Raw genomic sequence first — 20,878 nt, forward strand, 5'->3', positions numbered from 1 at the left:
AAAAAAATTATTTAAGAAACGGCGTCTTTGGGCCGTCAAACGGGTGGGCTTAAGTGTAGTATTTTTATGGGCTATGAGGAGTTATTTGGGCCTGAGCCGAGTGTGGGGAGCGGAACGCTCTAGGGGTGTGGACTTCAGGGGTGAATATGTACTTTAACCCATATATAAGGTTGCATTCTATGACAACCACTCTTCTAGATAGAGAATAAAGACCAAATCAAGGCCATTCATTGAATCTCAATCAACGATCTAGATTGCATCCGGATTTAATTTTTTATGTAATTAAAAATTGGTGATTAGTATTTATTTAATCGAAAAAGGTCAAATGTGTAAAAAATAAATTGATCGAATTCATCCCGTTGAACAAATCCCGAAAATTCCTCTCTCCCCATTCTGGGACATGATCTATTTCGATGAACATTAATAAGTTCATTTGTTTTTATACGAACATATCGACGAATATTAGTATGTTCATTTGTTAGGAGTGACTAAAAAATATACAAAAACGGCTGATACACACTATTTAGCCAATTTTTAGGGATTTGGTATATCTTGCCAAATATAAAATAGTGCTGAATGAATTTAATTATGGACGATATCAGTTACAGAATATTATGCATTTACTTATTTGACCTTTACAAATTTAAATACAAGAAAAATCTACAATTTTTTGGTCCATTAGATTAAGCAAAATCAACGCACAGAATTTGATCTTTATTCTTTATCTAAGATAGTGGATTCCATTGAACTCTTTCATATATATATACATATATATATATATATAGGGAGAGGTTCAAGAAAGAACCATAAATAAAAAAAGAACGGAGAACCATTTTCAGCCATTCGATTATCAAGATCTACGGTGGATGTATCATCTTGTTGGATGAATGCAGATCCTGGGTTCGAATCCTGAAGGAAGCAATTTTTTTTATTTTTTTGAGTGCATTAATTTTAACAGCGAATGAATGCATTAGATTTGATGGTTCTCACGTTCTCACAAATAATGTAGTTCTCTCTAAAACCACACCATATATATATATATATTATATATATATATATAATATATATATATATATATATATATATATTAAAAAAATGTGGGGGCACGTGCCCCCATAGAAGGTGGTGTAGAGTCTGTAGACCCGTCTCTGATTCCTTATATATATAAATATATAACTCCTATCCTCCCATCATGCTTATCCCAAAGAAAAGAATATAATTTGATGGACTGAATTAAATGTGCCTGCTCCCAAATCACTCTTCACATAGTTGAAAGAAATCTACAAAAACAATGGATTAGTTTCCAATTAATATACGAAATTCCACTTATTTTTATCATTTTAACACTATCTTTAAGATATTGCAATAATGTCATCAGCTTTTGAATTTATTGAAATTATCGAAATGTTTGCAATACAAACTGACTTGAAAATAATACCAAGATTGTGAAAACCGTATTTTGGCAATGTCGGCTTCGGTGAGGCTGCCATGTCGATTCTCCATGTGTTAATTTTCCAATATATGGAAAAGATAGTGACATTATTGCAATGTGTTATCAAAATGACAAATTATACAAATTTCTGTGCATTAATTGACATTTAACCCTAAACATCGATCAATATCAATAAATGGAGGTTGTCACAAAACAAAAGGATGAGAGACCTTTCATACACCATGTCCCTCTATTTTATAACTATTTATTACAAAAGAAATAATGATATTATATAATGAATCTTAACTAATATTTATCACTAAAATTTTTATATACACTAACTTTAGATAATTAGAGTTAATTAGTAATAAATTATTAATTCAAAAATCAAAAAATAAATACTATAAAAGATAGTAATTATAAAAGTGAACCCTAGATGATTATTTTAAAATTGTAGCAAAATATAACTAACTAACATTAAAGAAAAATTAAATAATTTAAAACTAAAAAAAAATTGATAGTGGCACAGGAAAAATGGGATAGACTAACCAAAACCAGATTATAATTAAGGTGGTCTTGGGTACAACTGAGTGTACCGTACCATCAGATTGAACTGCATCCAAATTATGATTCACATCCTGATTCAAACATGTATCCTGACTTGAATGGTGTAAATGACACTATTCGAGTATATAAATGGCAATGCTTGTAATTGACACTATTATGTGATATAAATGATACTGCGTCTAAAAGACACAATATAATATTGTAAATGACGCTATAAAATTGTAAATAATATTATAATATTTTAATGATATAATTATATTTTAAAATATTACGGTATCATTTATATATAATCGAATAACATCAATTATTGACAATATCATTTGTATAAATAAAATAAGGGGTTATTGCCGGAAAATACATGTAGTTTGTCAATTTTCTGGTTTATAACATGACTTTATAATTTGACCAGAAAATACATCAATTTTCAACTTAATCGCAATTATAAGTTTATAACATGACTTTATAGTCTGATAAGAAAATTCACCAAGTTTCAATTTATTCTCAATTATAACATGACCTTATTTAGATTATTTTTCATCATAGATGTATTAATATTTATTGTATTTATATTAAATTGTTATGTATAAAATATTGTTAATTAATTGATTAATTTTTATAAAAATTAAGTTAGATGATTAATTATTTCATAATAATTAATATATATATATATATATATATATATATATATATATATATATATCAAGATATTATATTGATGGTTTAACAATATATATATATATAATACACACACACACACACACACACACACACACATATATATATATATATATCTACATTTTCAACACACAAATGCGCACACATATATATATATATATATATATATAAATTTGATTTTAATATTCTATTAATATATTACATATATAATAAGTATTTATTTATTTAAGTTATGAAATTATAAAATATTAGGACCAATAAATAATTTAAGTACATATATAATAGAAACTATGTTAAAAAATAATTAATAATTATATACTCCCTCCGTCCCATTATTTAAGACATAGGTCTTTTGGGCACGGAGATTAAGGAGAGGTAGATTAGTTGTTAAAGTGTTGTGGCCCACCACTATTAGTGTAGGTGATTAATTTTGGAATCTTTCTATTTAATGCTTTACTTCAATTTTGAATTTAATTTCCAAAAAATTCAAAAAATTTAATTCATTTAATTTAATTAATTTTTTTTTAATCCAGATTATTTATTTTGGTTGATTTTTTATTAAACCTAAAGTTCATTTATTGAGCAGTCAATACAGCATTAAAATAGGCGGCTGAGCTGTTGGAAACAAAAGTAAAAGTGTTAATCTCCAAAAATGGGCGCCAACCTTCATTTTTCATTCATTAGTTTAATTTCCCACCAAAATTTGGGATTACAACCTTATAAAGGTGCGGTTCTTCCAGATCAGTTTTTCACACAAAAGCTGTGATTAGAAGCTCCAAACACCAAAAAAAAAAAAAAGATGGGTAGAAGGAAGGATTTAACAAGTGAGGAAAGGCAAGCCATGGCCTTCTTTCTTCTTCAAAATTCAACAGATGGGAAGCTCCACCATGGGACTATCACTGCTGCCATGGCGAAATGGGGGTGTTGTCGGAGCTCCGTCTCGCGTTTATGGCAGGCTGCAAAAAAGGAGCAAGCACAAGGTCAATTAGTATCCGTTCAAAGCAAAAAAATCAACAAATGTAGAAGAAAAAGAGTGCAAATAGATTTAGAACTCATATCTAGTCTAGAGTTGCATAAAAGGGGAACCATTCGAAGACTAGCAACAGGTATGAATTGCTCGAAGAGTACAGTGGGCAGATGGATCTCAAAGGGGCTGATCAGAGCTCATTCAAGTGCTATCCGACCCGATTTGATGGCTCCCAACAAGTTATTGAGGCTACGATTCTCTCTTGAACAGATTGAATATGATAGGATATGCAATGTCCTAAAGTTCAAGAATATGCACAATGTAGTGCACATTGATGAGAAGTGGTTCTACATCACCAAAGCAAACCACAAATTTTACTTAACTCCAGAGGAAACTGATCCACATTGCACTTGCAAGAGTAAGAAGTTTATCAAAAAAGTTATGTTTAGTTGTGCAGTGGGCAGACCTCTATTTAATGAAGATGGGAGTGTGTTATTCGATGGCAAGATAGGGATTTTTCCTTTCACAGAGATGGTACCAGCCAAGAGAACAAGCAAGAACAGGCTGGCTGGAACAATGGAGGAGAAGCAAATCCAATCCATCACCAAAGAAGTGGTGAAGGCCTGCTATATCTCCAAGGTATAGCCAAATGTAGCAAATATTTGCATTCAAATGTACCTAAATCCAGTTAATTGAAGTTCATTCCAGTTCATTACAGTTTATTGCCTTTATATACAGTTAATTCCTGCAATTTGGGACAAATGGCCTCAATTTGCAAGCAAAACTATATATATACAGCAAGATAATGCAAGGCCACATATTAAGGACAATGATCCAGATTGGAGAGCTGCTGCAACAGCCAATGGATTTGATATCAAGATTATACATCAACCTCCAAATAGCTCAGACACCAACATCAATGACTTGGGTTGGTTTAGGCCCATTCAGAGCTTGCAAGTACAATCAGTGGCCACAACTGAGCATGAGCTAGTACAAGCAGTTGAAAAATCATTCGAGGAGCTAAGTCCTCATACTTTAAATGCAGTTTTCTTGAGCCTACAAGGATGTCTAATTGAAATCATGAAAGTAAGAGGGCAAAACTATTATAAGCTTCCACACATGAAGAAAGGAATGTTTTCAAGGCAATGTGCACTTCCAATGTCATTAGAGGTGCCAAAAGAACTTGTGGAAGAGTGTATTGGATATTTGATTGAAAAAGGAGTTGTTGAAGGCATAGACCAACTGAAGGAGCAATTGGGATTACATGATGATGCATATGGGGCAATGGAGGGAGCCTTCAATCAATTGAGCATGATTGAGACTGCCCCCACTTAGCACCAGGCAGCAACATATGCAAGAGTAGGAGCATAGTTTTTGTACAGCTTGTGTGAATGCATAGTTTTTGTAAAGCTATAGTGCAAGAAATGCTTGTAAAGATGTTGTTTTCAGTTTAATGCATAGGAATGCTTCTAAAGATGTTGTTTTCAGTTTTTTGTGCAGATCAGTTTTTGGCAGGACAAACAAGAGGGACACAACCCTCATACCAGCAATAACACTCAAACAAGAGGGACACAACCCTCATACCAGCAATAACACTCAAACAAGATGGACACTGCCCACATACACAATACAATTACTCACAAATCTTGAACTAGGGCACACACCATATGCAATCACAAACAATTAGTCACAAGAGGGAACCAGGGAAGCAACCATCAATAAACCAAATGGGGACACAGTCCACAATCTCATTTTTTCATAGTTTTAATCATAGATTCTTAGCATTTTAGGGAAAAAAAAAATTAGCAGCAACTTCATCATCTCAGCATTCAGTCCATCTACCACAATTGCACTCATGGAAACAACACAGAGGGTCACACCCCTCATACCAACAACGCATATACGATCACAAATATCGCAACAAAAAAGAAAAATCTCACCCTTTCAATCCCGGAAACATGGTATAGACCATCCTTCGCAACAAGGGGGAGCACCGGAGCCACCAGTCGCCGCTGACGACCTCTTCCCGCTCGCGCACGACGTCATCCCAACTCTCCGTGCATAGGAGAGCGTCTAGATCTGAATCTTGCGCCTTCATCGCGGTAGAGGGGCGGCGATAGATGGGCCACCGGATCGGACTCCTTGGAATCCTCGAATCCTCCATCAAAGCACCACCGGCGGACTCCTCAGAACCCTGGACTCCGCCGCTCCCATCATAGAAAAAACCAGACGGCGGTGACGGCAACGGAGGTATATTAGCAAAGAATTCTTCGTCCTCCGAATCGGGGACGAATTCAGAGTTCAAATATGCCAACCAACTGCTATTATCAGCCATAAACGCGTAGATCTAGGGTTCCAGAGAGAGGCGGAGAGGCCAATTGGGGTTTTGGAGGAGGGCGGCGCGGATGGAGGCTGAGGACGGAGGCCGATTAGAGTTTCGGAGGAGGGCGGCGCGGATAGAGAGTGAGGACGGCGGAATCGCGGGTTTCGGAAGAGGGCGGCGCGGATGGAGGATGAGGACGGAGGAATCCTAGGGTTTCAGAGAGTGAGAGAGGCGGAGAGGCCGAGAGAACTTGAGAGAGAGAGAGAGAGGCGGATAGGCCGAGAGAGTAGGAATTATGATAGGGTTTTTTTATTGTTTCTTATTTATAGTGTAATTAAGGTTAAATTAATTAGTGTATTTTAAAGGCTAATTCTTTCCTTATTTGGAAATGAGTCTTTATTCTTGGGACACCCCAATAAGGAAAGTAGGTCTTCAATAATGGGACGGAGGGAGTATTATTTACATATAGACGTATATTTATCAAATATATATGTATATATATATAGTATATTGTGAGATGAAAAGAAAATTAAAAATATTTAATGTATTAAACTTTGATATTATTATACTAAATTAATTACAAGGTCGTGTTATAATTGAGAATAAATTGAAACTTGGTGTATTTTCTTGTTAGACTATAAAGTCATGTTATAATTGCGATTAAATTGAAAATTGATGTATTTTCTGGTCAAATTATAAAGTCATGTTATAAACCAGAAAATTAACAAATTACATGTATTTTCCGACAATAACCCCATAAAATAATAGTATCATTTACATAATTTAGATCAATAGGCAAGTTTGGAAGAGAATATCGATCAAGGTGCGGGTCAATGTTCTAACCAAGTTTAATTTTTGTGATTATAATTTGGCGTTAGTCAAAAATCAACACGACATGACATTGCAACCTCGAAAAGATACAACGAAATAATCTGTCCTCTTATTATTTTAATACTCCCTCCGTCCCAATAATGAAGACACACTTTCCTTAATGGGTTGTCCCAATAATGAAGACACGTTTCTATATATGGAAATAATTAGGGCTTACCAAATTATAATTAACTTAACCTTAATCACTAATATAAATATAAAAAAAAGACCCGATCATATCAGCCTCATCTCTCTCACTCGAATGTTCTCTCTTCTCCTTCATCATTTCTTCTCCGATCTGATCTGTCGTCCTCCACTACGCCGCCGCCCTTCTCCGATCTGATCTGCCGTCCTCCACCGCCGCCTGCTTCTTCTTCTTCCCCCGACGAAATCTGGTTTGGTTTGTAGGCGCGGCGGATCTGTTTCTGGTTCTAGGGGCTAGGGGTTGCAGGGCGGCGGATCTGGGGGCTAAGGTTTGCAGGGCGGCGGCGCCATCGCGTTTGTGAAGAGAAAAAGAGAGGTGAAGGGAAAGGGGGTGGGGGGACAACGACGATGGCTGACTTCCGGCGCCTGCCGCCCCAGCCTCTTCCGGCGCCTGCCGCTTCCTTCCAGATCTCCGGTAAGCAGCAGCATGTCACGACTGCACCGCTTCCTTCCAGTTTTTAAGTTTTCTTTTGGATTCGATTTTGAGTTCGATTCTGAGAATTTAATTAATCTGTTGGTTCCATTTATGAATTTGTTCGATTTATGAATTTGTTGGTTCCATTTAATTAATCTGTTCCATTTATGAATTTGTTCGATTTAATGAATTTGTTGGTTCCATTTAATTAATCTGTTCCATTTATGAATTTGTTCGATTTAATGAATTTGTTCCATTTTGGTTCCATTTATGAATTTTTGGTTCCATTTTCGTTTTCTTTTTGGGTTCCATTTTAATTTCAGATTCAAAGCAACTGAAACCAGCTTTCATTTTAGAATTTGGCTTTGAATTGTTGAAAGTAGAAGAATAAAAAAAAAAGTATAACAGTAAATAAAAAAATTAATTTTATTTAATTAATTAAACAATTCAAATTTTATTAATTTAAATATTTATATTTCCAGAATATTTTTAAAATAAAAGTAAATACAACTCCTAATCAATTCCTTAATCAAATACACTAATAAGGTGGGCTATAACACTTTATCACTTAAACTACCTCTCCTTAATCTCCGTGTCCAAATGAAATGTGTCTTCATTATTGGGACGGACGGAGTATTTTACACGACAATAAACACAAATGACAGAAGGGTTTGGGAGTTTGAAAACGAAGAAGCGTAGTTCATGATTGATGAATGAATTGTGCACAGCGAGTGATCAAATTTGTGGAATTTAGGGAAGTGGGGTCCATGATGTGGAAAACATGGTCCTCCCCTTGAGTCTCGAAGAACTCCGGTTTCCCCTCCCATTTGCTTTTTGTCAAAACCGAGTAATAAAGCCTTCCTCTCTCGCGCAGAATATCATTCCCAGCTACACACACAAGAACCCTCCCACAACCCAACCCATCGAGGCTCGGAGCTCCGCTCGCAAACGGGTTGATCAGCGGGTCGTCGCAGCCGAGGTCGGAGGGGCATACGAATCGCCACCACTTGTCCACCACCGCTTTGAAAACCGGATTCTCGGCCTCCGCTCCGATCGCTTCCTCGCCCCAAAAGTAGGGTTGAATCATCAAGACGCCGCGGATCTTCAGCTCCCCCAGCGCACGACCCGGAGACCCGGCCCGAATGGAGAGATGGTGAGAGATGTTGGCGCCGGCGCTGTCGCCGGCTAAGAACACTCTATCGAAATCCACGTGTTCCGTGATCCAGTTTTCGGAGGCGGCGCCGGAAAGGTGAGCGGCGACCCATTGTAAGGCGGCCCAGGAGTCGTGGTAGGCCGCCGGGAGAGGGTGCTCGGGGGCGAGGCGGTAATCGACTGAGACGAGGATGATTTGGGCGTGGTTTACAAGGATGTTGAGCATGGCGTGGTACTTGGGATCGGCGGTGGAGGAGATGCAGAATGCGCCGCCGTGGAAGTAGATCACGAGGGGGAGTTTGGTTTGGTGGTCGGCGGCGAGGTTGGGGCGGTAGAGACGGGCGGAGACGCCGGTTTCCGGGTGGAAGAGGACGTCTTTTGAGGAAACGCCGGTTTCGGGGTCGAGAGTTGGTGGGGCGAAATCTGTGCCTACGAGTCTCTCTATGGTTCCATCTTGGTGTACGCGTAGGTATGGTGGAACCTCATCGACTACAGTCTTCGGATTCATTTGAGTTTCTCAGAGAGAGAGATAGAGAGGAAAGAGTATGCACAGAGTTGAACTGCATAAGAATGCAGCCTTTATATTGGGACTTCAAACATTTTCAGCCCGTTGTCTTGAGAGTTAGCTTGGCTAAATGATTTTCCTTACAATATCAGTGTTCCGAGCTGATTACGGACAATGCTTGATTTTTGTGGTGGTCCAAAATAGGATCTGATTTCAACTTGCAAAAAAAATACTATAAATCAAGTAATTGACTTTCAACTTTTAAAAATCCTATCAAAATTACAAATTACGATATAGACGTGATCTAATTATATACTCCCTCCGTCCCTGAAATGGCTTCCTCTTTGGGGACGGCACGAGTTTTAATAAAAAGTTGTAAAGTGTATTGATAGTGGATAAAAAGTGATATAATTATTATTGGAAGTTGTGAAAAGTGTTATAATTAGTATTGAGAGTGGTGAAAAGTGAAAAGTAAGAATAAATAAAGTATTATTAGTGGTGGGGTAGGTTTCCAAAAATGGAAATAAAGAAAGAGGAAGTTATTTGGGACGTCCCAAAATGGAAAAAGAGGAAGTTATTTTAGGGACGGAGGGAGTACAATTTTCCCATCAAATAATTAATTCCTCGTTTCACGAAATATATATATACTCCCTCCGTCAACGAAATGAGTACCCATTTGTGGACGGCACGGGTTTTAAGAAATGTATGAAGTGTAGTCCCACTTTTTGAGTGTATTAATTAAAGAGATGTGTGAGATACATTTGCCAAAAAGGGAAATGGGTACTCATTTCGTGGACGGACGAAAAAGGAAATATGGGTACTCATTTCGTGGACGGATGGAGTATTTTTTTTGAGAAGGCGAAGATATATTATTAATCACAAGAACATGGTACATGGAAATGACCCACCACAAACTCCAGAGGTTCATTCCAAACATAAAGTGAAGAAATATCTCGCGCCGCTTTCGCTAAATCATGAGCGATATCATTATGATCTCTTTTGATATGCCTAACATGAATGCCGGGAAGAAGAGAAAGAAGCTCACGGCAATGTTGAGCGATAATCCCAAACTCGGTAAAATTCATCTCTTTAGACCGAATCGTTGCACACGCCACCTGATTGTCGGCTTCCAACCATCCATTACCAAAACCCAAAACTTTCAACCAAGAGAGAGCTTCTTTGATGCCGATAAGTTCACCCTCACGAACATTATAGCAGCTCGGAATCTTGATGGACTTCCCTCTGATAAACTCTCCATCGTGGTTTCTAATGATGATACCGATCCCAATGGCGTTCTCTTCTCTGAAAAATGCTGCATCAACACCACATTTAATGGTACCTTCAGGAGAGCGTGCCAAGCAAGACAACGCCCAGAACTCGCCGGAGCAGAAGGCCGATTCATAGACCTTTGACGTGCAAACACCTAATCCTCGCGGCATCTATCTGCCTTGACCACAGATTGAACCGGAGAAGGGAAGAGATTCTTCCAAACCACCACATTCCGGTCCTTCCATATTTGCCACATGATCATACACACCCGCACTCGAACGTCACCCTTGAGCTCCACAACAATTCGAAAGAGAGCCTAATGAAAAGACTCACTTGTCGAAGAAATAGAATTGACAATATCAAAAAGACGACTCTCCCTCCAGCACGCTTTCGCAAAGACACGGTGAAAGAAGGCATGATAGAGATTTTCAAACCCGCCCCCACAGGTAGCACACTCGCCACCAACATTCATCCCCCCAGATAACAAGTTTTCCTTGGTGGGTAGATTGTTCCGGGCCGCACGCCAAAGAAAATGCTTTACCTTTGGGGGAATGTGTAATTTCCAGATCTTGGGCCGATCCCGATCCACGCCATGCAACTCATCAATGATAAGAGAACTTGCTAACTTGTAAGCAGATTTCACAGAGTATCTACCATTATCCGTATAATGCCATATCAGTTTGTCATCCCCCGAGTTCGAAAAAATAGGAACTCCCAAAATATGCGTAGCCTCCTCCTCGCCAACAATATGTTTCACGTAAGTAGAATCCCACTAGAAAGAATCAGGTAACAATAATTCATTGACTCACATCCTTGAAAGTTCCAGTGGGCAAGCAGCAGCCACACGAAAGTTCTCTTTACTTCGCAACCACGGGTCGTTGAACACACGAACCCTAGAGCCATCACCAATGTGCCATCTCACCCCTCTCTTGACCAAGTCTTGAGCAGACATGATACTTCTCCAGGAAAAGCTTGGACTGTGACCCAAAGTGGCTGTAAGAAAATCAAAATTTGGAAAATATTTCGCCTTAAGAACGCGGCAAACAAGCGCACCATGATCTTCAATCAATCTTCATCCCGTCTTGCCAAGCAAAACAACATTAAGAAGTTGAAAACTTCGAAACCCCATGCCACCAAGAGCCTTATCCACACATAACCTTTCCCATTTCATCCAATTTATTCCCCCACCAAAAGGAATTCATAAGTCTCTCGAGCTCATCTGTTAAACTAATGGGGAGAGCATAGATAGCCATAGTATAAGAGGGAATAGCTTGCGCCACCCCTTTAATCAAAATCTCTTTTCCGGCTTTAGAGAGTTTATTCCCATTCCAACATTGAATACACGACCACACCCGTTCCCGAAGAAAACTGATCTCACGCTTCTTTCTGCCAAGAAGAGATGGGAGCCCAAGATATCTGCCCGTATTCAACGGCACCGACACACCTAAGATGTTGGACAGCAGCTCACGGTCACCTTGATGAACATTAGAACTATAAAATATGCCAGATTTCTGATTGTTAATCGCCTGACCGGAAGCCAATTCATACACCCTGAGAACATTCTTTAAACTGGCACATTCAGCAGGAGAGGCACGACAAAAGAAGAGGCAATCATCCTTTAAACAGATTTCATGATTTAGCGAAAGCGGCACAAGATATTTCTTTACTTCATGTTTGGAATGAACCTTCGGAGTTTGTGGTGGGTCATTTCCATGTACCATGTTCTTGTGATTAATAATATATCTTCGTCTACTCAAAAAAAAAAAAACACTCATTTAATATTTTATTAAGCATGTGTCATAAAAAATGATGCACATTTTTGTGGGACGAAGGGAGTATGATTAATTCTAAATACATTTATTAGGTTTGAGGAAAAATAATGTAGAAACACATGCATTGACAAATAAAATATGAATGCACATCTAGAACAATCCATGGTCAAAGCTGGCAAATCATATCACTATATTTTATTATTAATTAGGTCTGTAGTGATTTTCTTTCCTTTCCTCTTATCATTTTTTTATTTATCTTTCTGAGACCTCTTTTGATAATGGCGGTGATAGTGAAATGGCTAACATCACTTTTTGATAAGATGTGGACGGTGAAGAAAAAATATTTAAAACCAACTGTTGGCCTTCTTTAATTTTTTTAAAGTGGAGCGTTAAAGGTATGTCTTGGGTAAAATAAATACATTAAATTTTAATTTAATAGTAATAATTTTTGTTTGCAAATCCAATTTATTATGTACTCCCATAGTCAACCAAATATTTTTCTAAAAAAGAATAGATATGAGTTTTAAGAAAAGTAAATTATATATTTGGTGAATAAAAAAAGAGTATAAATCAAAGAAAGTAATGCTAGTTAATAAAATTATTTTTAAAAATATGATGTGGTTTAGAGGATATCGATTTTAATAAACTATTAGAAGATGTATTTTGAATGGATAAGAATCTCATAAAAAAGGTTCTATATAAATAGGGTTTTGAATATTTTAAGTATTTTTGGTTTTTAGTAAATATTAATGAATGAATTGAAGTTAAAAATATAGAAGTATATATATCAAAGTAGAAATACTTTGTTTATTATAAATAGATTAAAATACCCCCAAAAAATTTATACACCATTTTTATGGATGAAGGGAGTACATTATTACTCTCCCGTCTCAATTCAATAGGTCATGTTCTTCACATAATTTATTATTTACAACAAATGTCATTGTGCCCCATATAATTATCTCTTCATTAGCCGTCTCTTCTTTGGATAAATATATTCTTTAAAAAGAATATTTTTTTCTTATATTTTATTATAAATTATTTATTTTTTAATATCTGTATCAAAGTCGTATGACCTATTGATTGGGATGGAGGGACTGTCATCCGTAATATGGGGCCGATAGAAAAGTTATTAAGTGCGAAGACTACGAGCTTCAAGTGCAAACAGCAGGCAGCCGCCCTAACTGGAAAATAACCTCTCTTATTATATTGAGAAAGTCCAGTAATTATATAATTATCATTTACGCCATTGAAAGTATGGTTGAGTTATACAGTGCTGAGAGAGATATTTGTGATTTTATTATTCTACTGATGGGCTCAAATAGTGTTTATTTTGAAAGTATCGTTGAGTTATATAATGCTGAGCTATTTGTGACTTTATTATTCCACTGATTGGCTCAAATAGTGCTTGTTAATAATATTATTCTCATGATCCGCCTCTGGTGTCGAAGAAAAATATTTCTTTGTAATGAGATTATGCGACATATCTTTTATAATTTATTATTAATATTTTTTCATTTGAACAGTAAATAATTAAATTTCATCGAATTATATCGTATCATGTGCAGGGGCGGACGCAGATGGGTGCAAGGGGGTACAGTTGTACCCCAAAAAAAAAATTTTTTTTTTTAGTATATATACATAGTATAATATATTTAGATACAAAGATTGGAGTGTTCCCTAAGCAACTTACAAGTTACACGCCTACAGACACCAAACACCAAATTAACATATTTTAACTCCCTTTCTCTAATCCCCATACCCCAAAAAAATCCTAGCTCCGCCAAATTAACATAGTATAATCAATCCTTTACCTCAATTCTTAATTAAATAAAAAAATTGAACGTACACATTTTGTATTTGGAATGCAGAGTTATTACTAATTATATTTGTATTTTAGTAAAAAAAAATGTCTAAAATATATTGAAGGCCTAAAAAAAATTTCTCGGGGGCTACCGCCCCCGAACCCCCATAAAAGTTCAACCCCCTTAAAAAAATCCTAGCTCCGTCAATGTTTATAAGATTATTTTTTGCACCCCCAGTTTTTTAATCCTGGATCCGCCACTGATCATGTGTAAATTTATGAATAAATATTGATAAATATTATTTTTGTTTTTTGGTATGTCATATTTAACTAGTGTATCTCCCGCGCGATGCGCGGTGGTTATGATTCTAAACTTGCGCGATCTACACATACAATATACTTCCTCAATTCAAACAAAAATATGACACTATCGGTAGACATAATTTTTCATAAAATGAGTGGTGATTTTTATGTAGTGGAAAAAGGTTCTACCATTATAAAAAATGAGCACTTGAGATTAAATTAAGGATGATATGTTTTATAAATAAGTGGTATTTGTAAAAATAAAAGATAAAGAAAAGATGTGAGATCATGTCTTAAAATGAAAAGTATTATAGTTTTCTGGACACCCAAAATGATAAAAGTGTTTTCGTAGATGGTGGAAGTATTATACTATCTTCTTATAATAATGACATTGTTTCATATTAACAAATTTTCAATGTAAAATAATTAGATACGAAAATTCAAAATATCATAAATATATAAAAATAATGATGAGAAGAATAACAAAATGTTAAGATGTTTCAGTGTTGTACTATTCTCAACTTTCAAGAAATTAACAGTGTTAATATATATATATATATATATATATATATAGAGAGAGAGAGAGAGAGAGATTATTAACAGTCAACTTGCTCATTTTGACTTGAAAAAAATAACTTGCTCATTTTAAATTGATTTATACCTGTATTAAATTTAAGATGTATAATTACATATCGCATATTTTATCTTGAAAAAATGATTTTTTTTTTCTTGAGAACTTGAAGTTTGTAAGTAATGGATTAATTAGTAGTTAGTTTATAATATTAATTATTTTAAAACAAATTATTCATTGTTCTATTTTTGTAAAGAGTAAACTAACATTTTTTTTAATTTTAATATGGGAGCATTTTAAAAATATGTGACATTTATAACTACTTTTAAATTCAAAGTTGTAATTAATAATCAAATCTAGTAATATATACAATGCTATATAAGAAAAATATTAAAAATAAAATTATAAACAATAAAAATAAAAAATTATTTAATTCAAATAATATGCTGAAAATTTAAACTATTATAACATATTCATATGTTGTTCAATTTTTATCATTATATTTTATATATTTATTTATATCAGATTAAATATATACTATGTTATAACTTTCCTTGATCTTTAATTTAAGATGCATATATTATCCATATGAAATCACACAAAATAGTAAAATTGTGTTTTGTGTAAAGAATAAAGAAAATAAAAATATAAAAAGTTACAGTCTCTACATTTTTTTTTCAAAAATAAATATAGATGCAAAATATAAAAAATTAAAATATAATCATTAAGAAAAACATAAAAAATAAAAAGCATAAAATTATCCTACTTCATTTCATGCATGAATGAAAAATTTCTTATGAATTATGATAGAGCAAGCTAAAACGCAATTCCAAATTTTAGGGAAAATATTACTATTCTAAATATAAATTATTTAATATATTAAAGTTTTAAATTATTATTAAATTTATTTTTTACATATTATATATAAAATTAAAGGTAATTTCATGACCTTCCATCAAGATGTATAATTCGTATTTTATCTAAAATATAATTTAATGAAAATAGAAAAGGAAGAACAATAATTGTATCATTAAATAATGGGCAGTTTTTTTTCCAATTGAAATATTTGGCAGTTAGGTATTAGTGTAGATAGTGCTTTTTTTTTCCAATTCCAATTACACCCTTCCAATTGAATTAAATTACATTTACTTTGCTTTTTATATATATAAAGATGTTTACTTGTGAGAATTTTGTGTGTTTGATGGTTTATTGGAGCGCATATTGGTTTATTGTCAATAACTTGTTGCTTTCTTGTTGTTTGAGCGAATTTTTAGTCATATTGAAGCAGAATTTGAAAGAATGATCTGATATAAAAATTGTACATCATCTCGATATGAGTTTGTGAACACAAACGGACTGCGAATCGGAGTTCAAACGAGAGAGATATGACATAAACAAGAAAATCACACGCAGCAACAGAATCACGACGATCATGTGGCGACCGACGGCCTAAGAAGGAATTTTGGCTTAGTGACGGCGACCTAAGCGGCGGTCGCCGACAGGGTCACCAAACTCATTGTTTTCTCCGTGATTTTGCGAAATTTTAGGCTTTTATCAGTATTTTCGAGTCCTTTACTATATTTGACACTTTGACTTAAAGCTTCAAGAAAACACCCTAGACTTCACCTTTGCTCATATTTACACTTGGAGAACTCGAAGAGACAACAGACTTGAAGATTGAAAGCAAGAATTGAATATTCATCACAACTTTTCGGGTTTTATTGTTGGATGATTCATTGCTAGTTCATATATCTATGTGTGACTAGTAATCTTTTATCCTAGGGTTTTGGTAGTAAACATGTGATGGTTTTCTAACTTTATTTAATTCAATTAATCAAGACTTGTTTTATCCTTTTTATGTTCTTGTGCTTATTGTTTACTTTATTGATTGGCCACCAATTTTGTATGATTATATGTCAGGTCCCGGAAGGTCTAGAATAGGTGTATGGGGGGGGGAGAATACACCTATAGGCTATTTTTCAAAACAAACACAACCTTTTGACTATTGAAAGAGTTAAGGAAAACTTTGATTCCAAAGGTTGAAGACTGATACTGAATCTCTCTTCAGTAAAGAGATATCAGTTAAGTGCAAGACTTTAACTGATAAGTGGGAGGCTTCGGTCTTAGTTATAAAACATAGGAGTGTTATGAATCTTACTGACTATCCGAAAATTTATCAGTTAGACTTATAACATTGTCAGCGGAAAACTTTTCTTTTAAAATAGCCTTTGTGATTAACACGTTGTCAAGATTTTGGTTTTACTTTTGCAATTAATCAGTTTTAGTTAACTAAGAGTTTGTGCGCAGATAAAAAAGTAAATACTGAAAGCGATAAACGACAGAGGAATTTTTATGTGGTTCGGAATCCAATTCCTACGTCCACGGTCAGTTGATCACACTACACTCTGGGCTTGTGCTTACGGGTGCACAACAAACCTTACAACTGAAAATCAGATTTTCAGTACCAACACACTGGGTTGGATTTCTCAAACACTCTTAGCTCGCTAAGACACAACAATGTCTCCTCTGCGACTGCTAAGATCTCTTGGAGTCAGAACACTGGTCTGAACTCCTCTCGGCTCAAACTCTCTTTTCGATCAGTTGAAAGGAGGTTCGAAAACTACCAACAAGATCACATAGAACAGGCTCTCTGTAATCGGCAACTTAGGCTTCAAATATACAATATTTGCCTAAGGTTCTAAAAGAATATATGTAATTAGTAGTAGATTGATTTTGGCTTTAGGATTCTCTTATTCGATTTAAACTTTGGAAGGCTTTGATTGCTGAGTGGCGATTTCGGAAGCGTTTCAGCTTGTGTATTTGAATTGGTGAAGATTGAAATGTTCCTCGAGCTCTATTTATAGGAGAGATCTTGAATAGATCCGTTGTCAGAGATGGTCTTCAAGAATTCATCCGTTGGAGAGAAATTCGAACTTGGCTGAGGTTTCAATCTTCGAGGTACCTTATTTGGTGAGAAACAACTACTCAAGTACAAGAGATAATTAAGACGTCTCTGAGAAGGTAATCACCAAAGATGAATGCTCTGCAGAGAAAGGACGATCCTTAAAATCTCTGCATTTAATGCGGTTGTACTTGGAGTGCATGGCTTCCTTTTAACTTTTGGAGTATCAGTCCGAGGAAGAAGTTTAATTAATAGTTAACTTTAGTATCAGTCCGCTGAATCCACGTGTCCTGCATTAGTGAATCAGTTATAACTGATTCTTCAGTTGATAAACTTGTTTAGTCAAATATCAGTATTTGACTCTGCCTTTAATCGCGAACAACAGTCGAGTTCTTCAGTCTTTAGTCCTTCGTTCTTTATTCTTCATTCCTCTGGTCTTCATTCTTCAGTCTTCAGAACACTAACTAAACTAGAAGGTGAACTCCAACACTTGAGTTCGAAAGGTTCTAGTCTATTACAAGGAAAACCTAAGCATTTTGGTATAATCAAAACAAGGGTTAGGATATTCCATTAAGTTCCAAAAATTTTCTCCTTTTTGATGATGCCAAACCGTATAATCAGTTCTAAGACAGGAAGCGACTGAAAACAAAAGGCAAGTTACTAAACAGGGTGAATACTATTCCCCCTTAATAAAATAACCTAAAAACTTGCACTCAGATGAAAAACATAACAGAACGAAGACATAACTAAAAAGTAATCAGAGCCTGGACAAAAGGAAATTGTCTTCAGGTTGAGATCAAAAGAGGATACGTTTTCATTTCAAAATAACTGATGAGAAATCAGTTGTTGTACAGAGCAAACAGAAACAAAAACAAGGAAAAACATTATAAGGCTTTTCCCTATACAAATCAAAAATAGTTTTTCTGATGTTTTTGAAGTTTCCAGGATGATTTCTCTCAGTTACTCCCCAGATTCTGCATAGAGCATTGGCTTCCCTCTTGATGGCCTCTCGGTTGGTAAGATTCCTGATTCTTGGAGGGCTCACGAATTCCTTCAGAGGGTAGCGGATCATCTGAATTCTTGCTTTCTCAGCAGCTTTTTGTAGTCTCTGGATCATTCCTCTTTCATACCAGTTGTTGAGGAAGTGTCTCCAGGCTTATCTTTGACATTCTGGATCCAGGCTGAAATTACTAAAGACAATCCATTTGGTGTATATTTCATTTGTCCTTTTCCACCAGTTATTTATATCTTCAGGTACTCACTTGTCAATTCTATCACATTTTGCCAGATGGGATACAAAAAGATCTTCTTTAATGTAGTGCTCCAGCTGCTGATTTTCTTTGATTTGTAAGAAGAAGTGAAGAGGAGGAGTTGAGTCGCCAAGTTTGAGTGCTTTCTTGGCTTTTGGCTCATGCACACTTGATGCATCGTCCTCTCTGGATCTTTTTCTGTATTCTTTCGATACAGAGGGAGCATGAGCTTTTGCAGGTTCAGATGGAAGTTGAAATGGAAGCTGAGGAAATTCAGGAAGTTCAAGACCCCAATACTCTTCCGAAACTGGTTCAGGACCCCAGTATTCTTCCCTCTTTTTGGCATCATCACCAGGGAGAGAGCTAATTTTCTCTTGTAGGTCCTGGATGTCAGTGATCATTTTTTAGATTAGAGCATTGTTGGATGGCTCACGAACTGCATGGAGCTCGCCTTCAAGTTGAGCAATTCTGATATTGACTAGTCGAAGTTCTTCTGCAATAAGGAGTTTAGCGTCGGTTGCAGTCAGGAATTCCTTTATAAATTCGATGCGAAGATTGTCGAGATGACGTTGAGTGTCAAGAAGTTGTTCTTTTGACTGAAGTTCTGCAACCAGTACTTGTGTTTGTAGTTCCTTGAGGTCCTTTTGGAGTTTGGGGATAGTGACCTTGATGGGTATAAGTTCTTCAATATGAGAGAAGTGTTCTTGCTAGATTTTACGTAACCCACCTAGTCGAACATCGTGTTCTACCATGTCAGCAGTTAGGGTGGACTCCACTTCAAGCAACTTTTTCAAGAACTTGGCGCCGTAGATGTCTTGGCGCTCTTTCTCATGCTTTAGTTACTCGATCTCAATTTGTTGGTCTGAGATTATATCCAACATCATCTGAATTGGATCTTCAGTTCCTTCAGGAATCTCAAAGATAGATTTTTCGGTTATTTTGCTTTCCAAACAGTGATCCAACCATCTGTCTCGTCATCAGAGTCATAAATCAGATAAGGCTTTTGTGTGATGTCAATGTGCTCCACGTGCAGCTCTAGAGGGATGTGTGGTGTCCTGGATTTCTTCTTGGATGACGAAGCTCCTTGAGATGAAGCGAAAGGAGCAGCTTCAGTTGCTATGACAGACGGAGCATCCTTAGGAGGAACAGATGATGCTTGACCAGTAGGGGGCGTCCTTCTCATCAACAGAATAGTTGAATGGAAGATATGGAAGTCTATAGATTCGAGTGACTTCCTCTTCTAGTGTAGCATCAGTATTGAGCTGTCGGTGTGTAGGCGATTGCATAAGGTTATCAGTTATGTCCTCAACATAACCTTTTGGAGTTGATGGATCCTTAAGTGGTATATTCTCCATCACTGGAGGATCAGAAGAGACTTCATCTTGATCAATGTCCATCAGCTGTTGTTCTTCATTAGTGGGATAACGGATGGGTTCAGTTATCGGTGAAGCTGGCTGATCTGGGGCTGCAGATTCAGTAGATACAAGGGTTTCAGAGGGCTCTGCTTCAGTTGGATGACCGATGGGTTCAGTCATCGGATAATCTTGTGTTGTAGAAATTGGGGTTTCTTGAAGAGTAGGTTATGAGGCAGGAGTTTCTTGAGGAATGGCTGCAGAAACCGGAGTTTGTTGATCATGATCAGCAAAACATGAGTTTTTTGAAGAGAAGCATCAGTGGGCTCTTCGACAGCTTTGGAAGTGGAAGTCCCTGCATCTGTGTAAGTGATCAAGGGACCTCTTGTAAAGCCTTGTGACTTAAGATAGTCTAAGGAAAATTGATCAAAACCATAGATGGCATTCGATAACTTGGGAAAGTCGAAGATGCTGTACAATCTGGCTTCTTCAAAAGCAAATGAGTAATCATTCTCAACGAGATTGAGTTCGTTGATCTGAGAGCA

The 20,878-nt window shown here is 36.0% G+C and overlaps 2 protein-coding genes across 2 annotated transcripts; one reads left to right on the forward strand and one right to left on the reverse strand.

Annotated features, from left to right (window-relative positions):
• The first annotated feature begins 3,473 nt into the window (after positions 1 to 3,473).
• On the forward strand, positions 3,474 to 4,976 carry LOC131003748 (uncharacterized). The gene is made up of 2 exons (XM_057930295.1): positions 3,474 to 4,280; positions 4,380 to 4,976. Exons 1-2 carry the CDS (start codon positions 3,474 to 3,476, stop codon positions 4,974 to 4,976), a joined length of 1,404 nt encoding a protein of 467 aa, XP_057786278.1.
• Positions 4,977 to 8,131: 3,155 nt separating this feature from the next.
• Positions 8,132 to 9,402, reverse strand: LOC131003759 (probable carboxylesterase 2). Its single transcript, XM_057930308.1, has one exon. The coding sequence runs from the start codon at positions 9,111 to 9,113 to the stop codon at positions 8,154 to 8,156; it is 960 nt and encodes a 319-aa protein (XP_057786291.1). The 5' UTR covers positions 9,114 to 9,402; the 3' UTR covers positions 8,132 to 8,153.
• Between the last annotated feature and the right edge of the window lie 11,476 nt (positions 9,403 to 20,878).

This window comes from Salvia miltiorrhiza, unplaced genomic scaffold, assembly GCF_028751815.1.
Source record: "Salvia miltiorrhiza cultivar Shanhuang (shh) unplaced genomic scaffold, IMPLAD_Smil_shh original_scaffold_266, whole genome shotgun sequence".
In the NCBI taxonomy this organism is placed as follows: Eukaryota; Viridiplantae; Streptophyta; class Magnoliopsida; order Lamiales; family Lamiaceae; genus Salvia; species Salvia miltiorrhiza.